Source organism: Schistocerca serialis, chromosome 12, assembly GCF_023864345.2.
Source record: "Schistocerca serialis cubense isolate TAMUIC-IGC-003099 chromosome 12, iqSchSeri2.2, whole genome shotgun sequence".
NCBI classification, from domain to species: domain Eukaryota; kingdom Metazoa; phylum Arthropoda; class Insecta; order Orthoptera; family Acrididae; genus Schistocerca; species Schistocerca serialis.
This window is the reverse complement of record NC_064649.1, coordinates 20,902,715-20,917,270: the sequence shown is the minus strand read 5'-3', so window position 1 is coordinate 20,917,270 and position 14,556 is coordinate 20,902,715. Positions and strand designations below refer to the sequence as shown.

Sequence of the window (14,556 nt, the reverse complement as noted above, 5' to 3'; positions counted from 1 at the left end):
TTTTTACTGTGACCTTGAAACTAATCTCCGTACGCCGAGATAACTAATAGGACGATAATGAAACGCTATAAAGCTCTTTTTAAACGAATGTTATACTGCTGTTCATTTCAAACTCACAATTGGACAATGATTCGTTCGTTTGCAGCTCGCATGTTTTAACAAACCCCTTACGAATAATTCTGAATAATATTTTTAAATGCTGTCAATTGAGAATGATGAATACGTCTAATGAAAAGTGAGAGATAACAGGGTCCAAGGTTCAATTCTTCTAAACCGTTTACAGTAGTCTAAAGACAGCCTGAGGCAGACGCTGCGTCAGTATAATGATCATTGCATCTTGAGATTCGGTCGAGATGTACACCAATGGGATGGATTTTTATTTGGGTAAATACTAAATAAGCAACCTTCCATGTTGGCAACACTTCCTTGTCATGGCGTGTGTATATCCAGGCGTTTGGGGAGAAAGGTAGCAGGCGGCATTGTTTAGAGTGAGCGAAATTAAGCAATTTAAGATCAGCATTATTGTGACGGTTATATGTTTGTGGTGAATGGTGTCGTTAAGTAACAATATGAACAGCTGTTACAGAATATTTTGTTAAATGTTTATTTGTGTGTTGTTGGATAGTTTTCATTAGGGATCAACACTACGATATGTACAATTTGCTGACACTTTCTCTGTTCCTCAGTTCATTTCTCACATTAAATTAGTCTACGTTAACTACCGTCAGCCTCTTTTTATTGTTATAGTGGATATTTCAAACAGCAGTGGCGAAGAAACGACAGCTTTGTTTAATACATAAGCAGTTTGCTGCTCGTCAATATTTCTTATTGGCAGTCATCATGCACCAGACTTCCATACCATATACAGGGAAATTGTACAATTTTGAAACTAATGACATATGGGATGCATGTACGTGTGAATTGGGTTTTCAAAGACTAGCCAGGAAGTTAAGAAAACTCGTTACTGCCCAGCGTACAACTGGCACGCTGAGACACTGCGAAATACCAAAACAATAACATAGCCTATTGTGCTGTTGCAGTCAGTGAGAAAGACGTAGACCTATGTATTTTGTATGTACGCGAATACAAACTGCCATGTCACGTTTGAAGTGTGTTTTCTACAACATGTCTGTTCAGTGTAGTAGACGTACTGAGTGTGTTTTCAGAATTTATCAGCTGTAAGAAATCGTGTTTAATACTCGGAGCAAATACGGAGTGTTGTACTCAGTGTTACTATACTTTCATGTGCTTTGAGTGAGATGGCAAAGGAATGATCCTTCCTTTGAAAAGTATTTGTGGTTTGTGATTGCAAATTAAGAGGATGTTGTGCTTGTCACAGGCTGTTGCAATAAAAGTGCACATGAATTGTGCTTGTATGTCTTTTCTAGAACAGTAGTGGAAATTGACGTTTCCTTCCAAATCAGAAATGTTTGTCAGTTGCTGGAAAAATAATCCAATATTCCCATTTTGTCTTTAAGTTCTCTCTCTGACATGTGACCCCCTGTTACAAAGTATTTTTATGTGGGAAGTTGATTTGAGTCTGATTTCATGCATTTGATTCGATTTATCTCATCAAACATGTTCCTACATGAATAACAGGACATGAAAGATTTACAGTTACGTGTCTGCTAATAAAATATTCTTATGTATAAATCGCAAAACAAGGATAATGTAATGTAGTCGAATTAAGTCAGGTGATGCTGAGGAAATTAGATTAGGAAATGACACATTTAAAGTAGTAGATGAGTTTTGCTGTTTGTCAGCAAAGTAATTGATGATGGTCAAAGTGTAGAGGATATAAAATGTAGACTGGCAGTGACAAGGAAAGTGTTTCTGAAGAAGAGAAATTTGTTAATATCGAGTACAGATTTAAGTGCCAGGAAGTCTTTTCTGAAAGTATTTGTATGGAGTGTAGCCATGCATGGAAGTGAAACATGGATGATAAGCAGTTTAGACAAGAAGAGAATAGAAGCATTTGAAATGTGGTGCTACAGAAGAATTCTGAAGATTAGCTGGGTAGATTACGTAACTAATGAAGAGGAACTGAATAGAATTGTGGAGAAGAGGAATTTATGACACAACTTCACTAGATGAAGGGATCAGTTGGTAGGACATGTTCTGAGGCATCAAGGGATCACCAATTTAGTATTGGAGAGTAGTGTGGAAGGTAAAAATCGTAGAGGGAGACCAAGAGATGAATACAGTAAGCAGATTCAGAAGGATGTAGGTTGCAGTAGTTATTTGGAGATGATGAGGCTTGCAGCATGGAGAGCTGCATCAAACCAGTCTTTTGACTAAGGACCACAACAACATGTATAACATGAAACCATACTCATAACAATAGTCATAATATACTGAAAAGGAATAAAAATGAATACAATTTATTTTTCAAATTAGCACTTGGGCCACTATGATGAAGGAAATAAATTACTGTATATTGAATGCTGATGATTCAAGTATTCCTAGTAAAACTCTTGCTAATCAGCATTGTTTGAATATGTGGAGTTTTGACGTTCTTTTGATTTTCCTTGGTAGTTCACAAAACAGAATTTTATGCTGATACAGAGCAGTTTCTTGATACATCGCTTTTCTGTAAATTTCTGTATGAAAATCGTTTCTGTTTCTTGTTTTGTAGTTGTAGACTTGACTGTTTAACACAGAATGTTCCTCGTATGCCTTGAGAAAACATATGAATATGGATACATGATAGGGTCATGATTTTTATTTCCTTGAAAAAATTTTTATGTGATTCTTTGTGTGTCACCCATTTCATTATTCTCATTGCTCTCTTTTGAAGCATAAATGTGTGTTTCACCAGATTCGTATTCTCCGAAAATATGGTGTCATAACATAATATGCTAGGTATGAGAGCAAAGTATGAACATAACACTGGATTCTAAGAACATATCAATGCTTACTTAATTTTTCTGTATGTTTCTTCAGCATTAATTTTTCATTGAGCCATACTGCTTCAAATTTAGTATTGCGAGCAGGGGCGGGGAGGAGAGTTGCTGTGTCTTACACGGCTCAAGCTGTACTGTGAGATTGGTTCATAGTTCATTTGTTATATGTCTGAAGTTTATCTAAGCTATGTTTTTGTTGTTCACAGTTAATTTGCTATACCTAAACCATTTGTTTGTTTTCTTCTGCAGCTACTGTGAAACTCTGCTGTAGGTCAGCTTCATTCATAGCTTTAACACACATACTGGTGCCATCAGGCCAAACTGTTAAGCTCTCTGTGGCAGATTAGATGAACCAATCACAGGGGAAAGGAACAAAATTCTTGCTGCTAGATTGCTGTTGTGGGAGGGGTGCAGGCCAACAGGTGTAGAAAAAGGTTATGAGGTCACAAGTGTAAAACCTAATGCTAGCCTTGGCCAGGCAGTAAGGGCAGGCACTACCTTGGGATTTCACTACCCAGTAGTGAATGGAATGGCCTCTTGTGTTTATGAGGCACAGCTACCCACAATAAATAATGTATCTGACTACAGTGAAGGGTTATCATGGGAAACAGAGTAATCAACAAAGAGTATAACATGAAACATAATGTTCTGCCCTAAGCACTCTGTAGCTGACAATACTGCTAGTATAGTGCATTAACAATGTTCACAGAATAACTTGTTATAGAGAAATATGATGTACTTAGCTCGTCTAGGAGATGATATTCAGTCTCGAGATTTTAGTGTTGGAGTACAGATGCAAACAAAAACATTTCTGCTTCTCTTCAGTCCTGAGGTTTACTACAAAAAAATCATCGAAACACTTAAAATAAACTGAGGACATGAAAACTGTGCCAACGATAACAACAACCTGTGACGAATAAACCTGTTAAAACAATAATGAGACTGCGATCCTACAGGACATAATACTTATAATCTTCCAACAATCATTACTGTGCATATAATTCGTTGTTGGTGAAGATGTTCGTGTGACAAGCAAATGTTTCTTCTTCTTAGGCAGTATGTGAGACGTTCTAAGAAGCTCTGACGGTTCCTTACATCATGAGCTAGGCTCTCCAGAAGCTGATGGCCTACTTGCATCACTATTTCCAGTGATGGAGGATTGTTTACCTCTGGGAGTAGTTTTCCATTGTGTGTCCACTGTCATATATTGCTTGAATGTAAATTAGGAATGGCAGTTAATCTTTTATGGGATGTTACATCTGTGCTCAAATTGCTATAGGGGTCTTAACAGGTCACATAATATGGATCAGACTCCTGTTGTAGTTGATCAGTTTGGTAACAGACGCTACTGAGTTTTGCAGCTGGCATTCTTCCTCCTCCTCCTCCTCCTCCTCCTCCTCCTCCACTCACTCATTCATTCACTCAATTCTGCTGGCAGCCTGTTTTTAATGAAGCCCACTGAGTAGTGTAGACCTTTGTGTACAGTCCTTACGAAATATAGTCAGAGTGCATGTCACTTTTCCATCTAGTGTTCACTGAATGAATACCGCAGTTTCTTCTGAATGAGTCAATACTGTCAACAATAAAACCCGCAGTGGAATATATTTACACCGTCAGCAGAGTTAGGATTCTGAGAGCAATGGTCTGCTTGAAGTTCACTTACTGTTTGATTGCCCTTTTCGGGTGTAAGAATATTGTTGGTGAGTGTTGGAGTTGCCCAGAATATAACACCATATGAGATAATAGAGTGAAAGAAACCAGTGTAAACAAGCTGTTGTGTTTCATTGTCAGAAACTTGGGAGATTGACCTTATAGTGAAGATAGCGGCAATTCCAATCCCAAAGAAAGCAGGTGTTGACAGATGTGAAAATTACTGAACTATCAGTTTAATAAGTCACAGCTGCAAAATACTAACGCAAATTCTTTACAGACGAATGGAAAAACTGGTAGAAGCGGACCTCGGGAAGGATCAGTTTGGATTCCGTAGAAATGTTGGAACACGTGAGACAATACTAACCTTACGACTTATCTTAGAAGAAAGATTAAGAAAAGGCAAACCTACGTTTCTAGCATTTGTAGACTTAGAGAAAGCTTTTGACAACGTTAACTGGAATACTCTCTTTCAAATTCTGAAGGTGGCAGGGGTAAAATACAGGGAGCGAAAGGCTATTTACAATTTGTACAGAAACCAGATGGCAGTTATAAGACTCGAGGGGCATGAAAGGGAAGCAGTGGTTGGGAAAGGAGTGAGACAGGGTTGTAGCCTCTCCCCGATGTTATTCAATCTGTATATTGAGCTAGCAGTAAAGGAAACAAAAGAAAAATTCGGAGTAGGTATTAAAATTCATGGAGAAGAAGTAAAAACTTTGAGGTTTGCCGATGACATTGTAATTCTGTCAGAGACAGCAAAGGACTTGGAAGAGCAGTTGAACGGAATGGACAGTGTCTTGAAAGGAGGATACAAGATGAACATCAACAAAAGCAAAACGAGGATAATGGAATGTAGTCAAATTAAATCGGGTGATGCTGAGGGGATTAGATTAGGAAATGAGACACTTAAAGTAGTAAAGGAGTTTTGCTATTTAGGGAGTAAAATAACTGATGATGGTCGAAGTAGAGAGGATATAAAATGTAGACTGGCAATGGCAAGGAAATCGTTTCTGAAGAAGAGAAATTTGTTAACATCGAATATAGATTTAAATGTCAGGAAGTCGTTTCTGAAAGTATTTGTGTGGAGTGTAGCCATGTATGGAAGTGAAACATGGGCGATAACCAGTTTGGACAAGAAGAGAATAGAAGCTTTCGAAATGTGGTGCTACAGAAGAATGCTGAAGATAAGGTGGGTAGATCACGTAACTAATGAGGAGGTATTGAATAGGATTGGGGAGAAGAGAAGTTTGTGGCACAACTTGACTAGAAGAAGGGATCGGTTGGTAGGACATGTTTTGAGGCATCAAGGGATCACAAATTTAGCGTTGGAGGGCAGCGTGGAGGGTAAAAATCGTAGAGGGAGACCAAGAGATCAATACACTAAGCAGATTCAGAAGGATGTAGGTAGCAGTAGGTACTGGGAGATGAAGAAGCTTGCACAGGATAGAGTAGCATGGAGAGCTGCATCAAACCAGTCTCAGGACTGAAGACCACAACAACAGCGGCAATCAGTTTCTGCACCAGATGTTGAACTTGATACTTCCAAGAAACAAGACACAAAGGAATCAAAGCAGCGGTCATTAAACGTTTTTGCTTTAGAGCCAATATAGCAGGGTGACACCTTGCACTGCATATGGAAGGGAGGATTGGCACCTTAAACACGTATTCAGTTTTCAGCAAACAATGGCTACTGACAGAAGCTTAGCAGATACTCATTTTGAATCTCCATATTATAAGATATCACACTGAATATTTTTAAATGGAAAAAGAAAATAATATAGTGGTACTAAACGTATTTTTCCGAAGGTTTACATGGTGTCCAGTTTTCCCTACCGAAGGGGCTAACACGGCCAGTGTCATTGCAATACAATTACGTGTTTGTTTTTCTGAATTCTGAGCACATTTTCTAGGCATCTTCATGCCCTAATATTGGGAAGGATAGCAAGTGGCTGCAGTATACAGTTTACAATCAGAATATTGTATTAGGCCCAGTGTAACAGTACAGAGACGCTTTTAAGTTATGTAATTAATTCAGAATTGTCACAAAGGGACAGAATGGTGGATGATTGTATATAAAAGGGATTAGAAGTCAGTTTTATCTGTTGTATTACATGAGTTTTTCTAACTAATTGTTATTCGGGTAGACACCTGACATGTAGTGTCGCCACTTTTCGCGATCAAATGCCGTGTCGGCATTAGTGATCCACAAAAGAAACCATAAAATTGGAAAAAAATAAGAAGGAACTACATTTATTGGCCAAAAGACATTGTTTAAACATTGATATTGCAAAAAATTATTACTCTCTGTGCATGTGAGGGAACAAGAATAATATAAATGACTTATTTTACATCAAACAATGGAAAATCCAGGATGGAATGTAACAATACGAGAGAAGGAAAGTTGCTACACACCATATAACGGAGATGCTGATTCGCGACAGGCACAATAAAAAAATTCACACAATCATAGCTTTCGGCCATTAAGGCCTTTGTCAGATGTACACACACACACACACACACACACACAGGCGCAACTTGCACACACGTCTGCAGTCTCAGAGAGCTGAAACTACACTCATTTTACATCAGATGACTAAGAAACAAAACAGTTTGTAATAAAAAGTAACAGAACAAGCTTCCATTGTCAATCTCACTGACAACAGTGCCGATGTGTATTACAACTAATTTGACCACTTCTCGGCAGGCAGCAGTGCTGTTCAGAGTAAAAAATACGCACTGGCCACTTTTCCAGTCCTTGACACTTTACCACACCTTTCCCTACAGATTTAACATTATTTGGTAACCCACATAAATTTGTTTGTTGTTGTAATTAATAACAGTAACTGCTGTACTAGGCATGATCACAAATTTGTACTAAATGTTTTGAATATAATTTTTTTTTTACTCACTGTATTTCAACAGCCTTAATTTGATTCGAAATTACTTGCTACAGACATGTAGCACATTTGAAGATGACCATCTCAATAACACACATTCATGAATTAATATGTGACGTTTATATAATAGCAGCTGATTGGTGCTAGTCGCGCATGCTCGTGAGTTGCCAGCTTTGGAAGATGAACAAAATATTTCCACTCTCACTCCTGTTAACTGTGCAGACGCCGTGCTGTACACCACCCTGTCACTGATGTAAGTGCCTAACTTTATGTAGCTCATGGCTGAACTCATCAGCTTTAATTAAAATGAAGCACATCTTAAAATATTACTGTCTCTGTTAGTATTTTTGTTTGTTACTCAGCAAGAAAAATACCCTCTTGGGGAGCTCTTAGCATTCGTTGATGTTTTTGGATTGTGCCATTAGTGCTAGAAGCATATCTTTATAAAATATGGCTGAGAACCGCAGGTGCCCCCCCCCCCCCCCCCCCCCCCCCCCCACACACACACTTGATTCAGGCTGCAAGTGGCCTGCAGTTTGAAGAGGCATTAGCTTCCAGTGGGCATGGATTTACAGGGTTATTTGATGGACCAAATTTGGTATTTGACCACCAACCCGCAAAAGCATTTTCCGTTGGTTTAAGCAATGTAAACAGACAGGGAATGTGTACTAAGGAAAAAGCACTGTCTGACTGTGTATGTGTGTGTGTGTGTGTGTGTGTGTGTGTGTGTGTGTGTGTGTGTGTGTGTTGCCTGACAGATTCAAGTAAGTTTTGTGCGCAGTCCCTGAAAGTCTACCAATAGAGCCAGTCGAGAACTTGGAATATCTCAACCAACTGTATGGAAAGTTCTGAAAAGGTGTTTGCTGTACAAGCCCTACCGATAACAACTTGTGCAGGCTCTCAACCCAATGACAGAGGGAAGTGTCTCGTATTTTGTGGTTATATGCCAGCAAAGATGGAGGATGACGCATTTCTACAGCGTGTAATTTTTAGCGATGAAGTGACGTTCCACCTTAGTGGAAAAGTCAAGAGATGCAGTGGTTGCATATGGGGTTTGGAAAATCCACATTCACCATTGCAACACGGAAGAGACTCACCGAAGATTGACGTGTTGGTGTACCGTATCCCGTACAAAGGTTTATGGACCATTTTTCCTCGAGGAAAGAACTGTAATGGTAATCACGTACGTGGACATGTTGGAACTGTGGCTATTCCCTTAAGTAATGGAAGATTTCCACGTCTTCATTTTCCAACAGAATGGGGCTCTGCCCCATTGGCACCGTGATATACGAGGCTTTTTGAATGACTCCGTTCCTCAGTGCTGGATCGGTTGCAGCGGACTTGAGGACCTGGCTCTGCACTTCTGGCCACCGAGATCTCCTGATCTCACACCCTGCTACTATTTCTTACAGGGTTATGTGAAGGAAGCTGTTTGTGTCCCACCTCTACCAACAACTCTGAATGATCTGCAGAACGGGATCACTGCTGCTGTGCACTCAGTAACAGCAGATACGCTTTCGCATGTGTGGGACGAGTTTGGCTACAGCGTCGATGTTTGCCGTGAGCCGACGGTTGCTACATTGAACATTTATAACATTACCACATTTCTAATTATTAAAAACTAATTAATTACAAATTATTAAATTTATTAAATTGATATCAAAGATTACAAAAAAAACAACTACTTTGAAACTTCTTTTTTCCATTGGTATAAAGCTTGTTCATTTTGGATTTGTACTTGAATAAATACGAAGTTTTGAAAATGAGTCCAGCACTTAGAATAACCCTGTATATCAATGGGATAAGTTGAAAAGTTATTGCAGACCGGGATTCGAACCGGGGTCTCCTGCTTACTAGGCAGATGCGCTGACCACTACACCGTCCAGACACACTGTTCACCACAATTGCATGGACTACCCTAGCACAACTCCCATCGCACTCAAATTCTTGACTTATACCACACACCGTGGTTGTAGTGTCCCCTGGTCATTAGCCCCATTACTCTTGGCATGTTGCCCATTCTCGCAACAATTTGAGCTTAGTGTGCATCTGCACTGAACATTTACAGGAATTGGCAAGATGAATTTGGGTCTCTTGTGAGATGTGCTGGGATAGTCAGTGCAGTTGTGGTGACCACTATGTCCAGATGGCATAGTGATCAGAGCATCTGCCTAATAAGCAGGAGACCTGGGTTCGAATTCCGGTCCAGCACAAATTTTCAACTTACCCCATTGATATAAATCGATGTCCACTGGCAGCTAATGTCTTTAATCCCTTTGTGTCATGATTCATAGTGGATGCAGGATCAAAGTGGTGTCTGTCCCTTCGGACATGTTGGAAAGAACTGACAGCCATTTATACATGACTTTCAAGAAAGCCTTCTATCTACCCACAATCGTAATAGGTTAAAATGGTCGATTTCTATGACAGTTCGACCACCTTTTGACAATAAAATTTCAGTTTTACAAGAGTTCGGGGTCAGAAACTGTATGCATTAAAGTTTGTCACAGTTAAGTGTTAATGTAACAGTATCATGAAAAGGAAAGTTGCTACTCACCATTTAGTGGAGGTGCTGAGTCACGGACAGGTACAACAAGACTGTCACAAATAAAGCTTATGGCCATTAAGGCCTCCTCTGTGTGTGTGTGTGTGTGTGTGTGTGTGTGTGTGTGTGTGTGGTCTATTGTTGATGAAGCCTTAGTGGCCAAAAGCTTTATTTGTGACAGTCTTTTTGTTGTGCCTATCTGCATCCCAGCATCTCCGCTGTATGGTGAGAAGCAACTTTCCTTTTCATAATATTGTTACATTCCATCCTGGATTTTCCATTGCTTGATTAAGTGTTATTGTGTTCTCCGAATGTGACATGCCAGTGTTACTGACTCCCAGTTAGCTACAGAATTTGTATTACGTTCCACATCTTTCACACTAACACGTGATATCTGCAAGGAGTACATTCTTATGTAACACATACACGTACCAAAATGTCTTTGATAGTGACAATTTCTCCACAATAGTTCGAGCGTTTCCTCACCATTGTGCTCGAGAGCTTACCGGTGACATTCTGTACAGGAGGCGCACGCAACCCGCGGGCAGTGTCTGTGCCCACCCAGTACCATGGCGCAGTCAGTGTGAGCCACGGGGCAGTCGTCGGCAATAGTGCCATGATGGATGTCAGCAACTCCAGCACTGGCAGCGCGATCGACATGAAGATGGAGCCGTCCAGCCCCACGGAACGCGAGCTGCGCTACCCGTTCTCCCGGAGTAGCAGTGCGGGCTCCATACACACATTATCGTCCTCCAATCACAATTCTGGTGAGTAGGCACTTAGTTTTCTCATACCTGGTTGGTTGAAACTCAACATCCCTGTTGTAGAGATAGCCTGATCTCTAGTGTAGCCTGAGGTGTAGTTCTGGATCAGTTGAGTCTGATGGTGTGCTTTCAGATCTTCAGCTGACCTGCTGGTACTGACAGCTCTGCTGGACACCAAAAGCACATCATTAAAATATTTTTACATCGTTTGCAACAGAACATATTTAACATTTGTTCCAGAAAGGCATTCTTATTTTAAACAATTTGGATTTTGTAAAGGAAAACCTAACTTAACCAACTATATTCAACACGATAGAGTTATTAAGAATCAATAAATTGAAAATTATGGTCAAAGGTAAAAAAAATACTGTCAGTGTGCTGTGCTTTAGATCAGATGTTTGCAATGAATCATTATGTCAAGTTGAAGGAAGCCAATTGGAGGATGGTATGAGATAACTAGTGACAAGCTCCTACAGTGGCGATGTCCGTACACCAGCAAGTGTGTTTCCTGAATGGCCTTTCATTTTGATACTATGGTTATTTAATGATAGTGTGTGAAATATGATATCCTGCTTGTGGCGAGTGACTAATCTGTAATGTAACCCAAGATCTAGGTCAGGCTGGGATGTAATAGTTAGGCTGTGAATTAGCAATGTATGTGAATGCGAAACAAGTGTGAATGTGAAATCTTGATTGTGGTGGTGTATTTGGCAACATTTTTGCTTTGTTTAATTACGTCTTTTTCACTGTTTAGCAATCTGCTTCTGTGTTTCGCTATCTTCAATCTTTTTTTCCCATTTGTTGACACTTTCTTATTTGACTGCTTGTTTTCTGTATCTCCATTTCCTCAGTGTTTCCTGCTACTCATCAATCTTAGCAGTACATTAAGGGTTATGTCTTTTTTTTTTTTTTTTGGCCATTCTTTCAGTGTTCAATTTGTCAGTGCAGAATAAACCATCACGTTGCTCTAACCTTTCTTCTCTAAAGTGAACCGGTTAGTCATCTCCAATGTTTTCAGTTATCTCATAATGCACCCTAGCTCCTGTGCTTCAGTCCATAAATTCCTTTTGCAAACATCCTTTCACCATAGCCAAACAACAACTCCACATACTTTTCCTTATTTCTACTTAACCATTGGTATTGCTCCAAGAGGTGGGGACCTCTGTATTTCACCATTCAACCAATCCCTCCTTAAATTCCAGACTTAGAATTTGTAGCCCTTATGCGCCTTGTTCTTGACCAATACTTTGCCTCTACCAGTGAACACACCCAACATGATAGTTAAGGACTAAAGTACTTAAACATTTATGTATGTCCAAAAATATTACAGCTAAAATAGTAAAACTTGAGATCATTATGTAAAACATAAAGTTTGATGTTCTGTGCAGTTTTTGTTTGAAAATGCGCATTGACGTACATTTTGTGACGATACGAATTATTAATTACCATTGTTTCTGTTATGTACCTTTTCTTGTAAACTAATCGAGCAATAAAACTGGAATTTCACAGTTTACATATGCATTAGAGGATAATAAAACATGTGGAACAGATTTTTGCTGACAGTCATAGTTGCTTTGAAAAGATTTCAATTTCTGACAATATTGCTGTACCTCTAGTGACTGATGCTGTCCATATCCATAATCTTTGTTCTCTTCCTGGAGTAATCTCTTCCCCTGCCTTCTTTGTCTACCCAACTTTTGCATTTTTTATTCTGCTGCCTGAGCTTTGTCCAGTTACACTTAATCGATGCTTCAGAGTATCTTCAGTATGAATCCATCTACTTGGAACCTAGTCTCTGCGGGCACTTATTCCTACATACATTTCCACTATTGAACACTAGACAGGCATCACATGCAGCTGTCTTCATAACAAATGAGGACAATGTCGTCACACAGCCCAAGGCCCTTTGACCCACAGTTACCACATGCACATGAAACTTTAATCATACGGACAAGTATTTCTGAGTCAGTTAACCTAAATCCACTGGGGAACTCGTCTTTGGCACTGTACACAGTGTCATCAATTCCTTCACTTATTTTCTTCTTTTATGAACTCTGTGACTTTATTGAAAATTGTTCTTCACATTTAAGAGCAGCATCTGCAAACTGTTATTTAAATTTCCTGTATCTTTACATGCGAAATTCAACATTTCCTCATTTTTTTTTTTTGAATATAGGTCTACGATTATGACCCATTTAGAGCAAATCAGGTTGATATATGCAAAACTAACAACTGAAAAAAGTTTGTAGCATGTACTGTTAAAAAACACACATTGTAAACAATGGAACAAGTAAAGACTTCTCACCACCTTCTAGACTCTCCTGCAATTCGTTTAGATTGTGTGAATGAAAAATTAAAGCACAAAAAATTTCTAGCTTGGTGAAGGTGTGGATCACAGCATACAAAGAGGGGGTGTAACAGTCACAGATGCCCAAACAGATATTTTTAAAACATGTTTCTAGCCAGAATCCAACTATGAAACTTTGCAGGGTTATTCTTAAAGAATCAATCTAATAAATTACACACACACAAAAAACAAATTTTTCGCAATTTTGCCTTCTATGTGGCCTTAAAATCATCTGTTTAAACTAGAGCCAAATGCCTCTGTTTGGTCAGATACTTGAGCTATTTGGCAGTTTTACTCTTAAGAGAAGTAGATAACCATGTACCAAATATGACTTAATTCTGAAATGGTCATCTTAGGCTTCATCAAAATATCAGTGAGTTTACACATTGTGTCCCTGACACAGTTTACAGAAGAATGGAAAAACTGGTAGAAGCCGACTGCATCATAGATCAATTTGAGTTACAGTGAAATGTTGGATCACATGAGGGAATACTGAATTGCAGAGTAACCATGTAGATGTAAGTGCAATGTAGATTACTTCTGGAGCTTGTCTTTTTGCCTGTCTGATTCTCTGCAGCCTTCACTATTTGCTCTGTCAAGGAAACCTATGTATGAGAGTCATTTGGAAAGTAAAGAACATTTTTTCTACAGAAATTTTTATTTGATATAATGATACGAGACTGTATTTTGCATAAGTTTGATACCCAAGCAGCGTTTCTGCGCAGTCACCATTCAAATTTAGGCTCTTATTGTACTGTTTTATTAGCTTTTCTGTGTCTTGTGCCTACTTAGTTGCTGACAAGCTTTTGAACCACTGATTAGTGGCTTCTTTAAGTGCTTCAGCACTTCTGTAGCATTGTCCATTCAAAAGAAACTTTCAGTTTGGGGAATAAGTGATAATCACTTGGGGCTAAGTCCGGACTGTATGATTTATGTTAAAACATTTACCACTAAAACTGCTGAAACAAGTCCAGTGTCACTCCCACAGCACGCCATTGTACATTATCATGAAGGAGGATGACTCCATTGGTTAGCATTCCACTGCACTTGCCTTTAATGGAATGACGAAGTCATTGAAGCGTCTGACAGTGGGCCAATGTAGTCCACTAATTACAAAATGGATATCTCCTTAGATTTTTGTTTCAGTTCGTACTTTGAGTCTGCCAGTCACCTACTGAGTGCCGTTCCGAGTGATCTCCGTAATGAACATTCTTCTGCCTGCCGTTAAACATGATACACCATTTCAGAACTGATGTTTCGTTCATCACATTATTGTAAACCTTAGTTATCGGTGCATAAATTTTGATGTGTCAGACTTTTTGCGCGTTTAAAAAATGCATAACACTGCGCGTCTCACACTTGATGGGATTGTCAAGTGTGTCACAGGTTGTCAAGTTGCACAGCTAAGCAGTATAATCAACCGTATTGGATCATGTGTCTCTCTCATCCT

At 39.2% G+C, this 14,556-nt stretch overlaps 1 protein-coding gene across 3 annotated transcripts in view; it reads left to right on the top strand.

Moving 5' to 3' along the window:
• Positions 1-228: 228 nt before the first annotated feature.
• LOC126428142 (max-like protein X) overlaps positions 229-14,556 on the top strand; it is a 53,583-nt gene continuing 39,255 nt past the window's right edge. Inside the window, exons 1-2 of one of the 3 annotated variants that reach the window (XM_050090049.1) lie at positions 229-384; positions 10,520-10,762. In XM_050090049.1, the coding sequence (XP_049946006.1) occupies positions 354-384; positions 10,520-10,762 (274 nt within the window). In that variant the 5' untranslated portion in view covers positions 229-353. Of the gene's footprint in view, positions 385-404; positions 489-10,519; positions 10,763-14,556 lie in introns of those variants that run through there. The other 2 variants (XM_050090050.1, XM_050090051.1) reach the window with 2 other exon arrangements.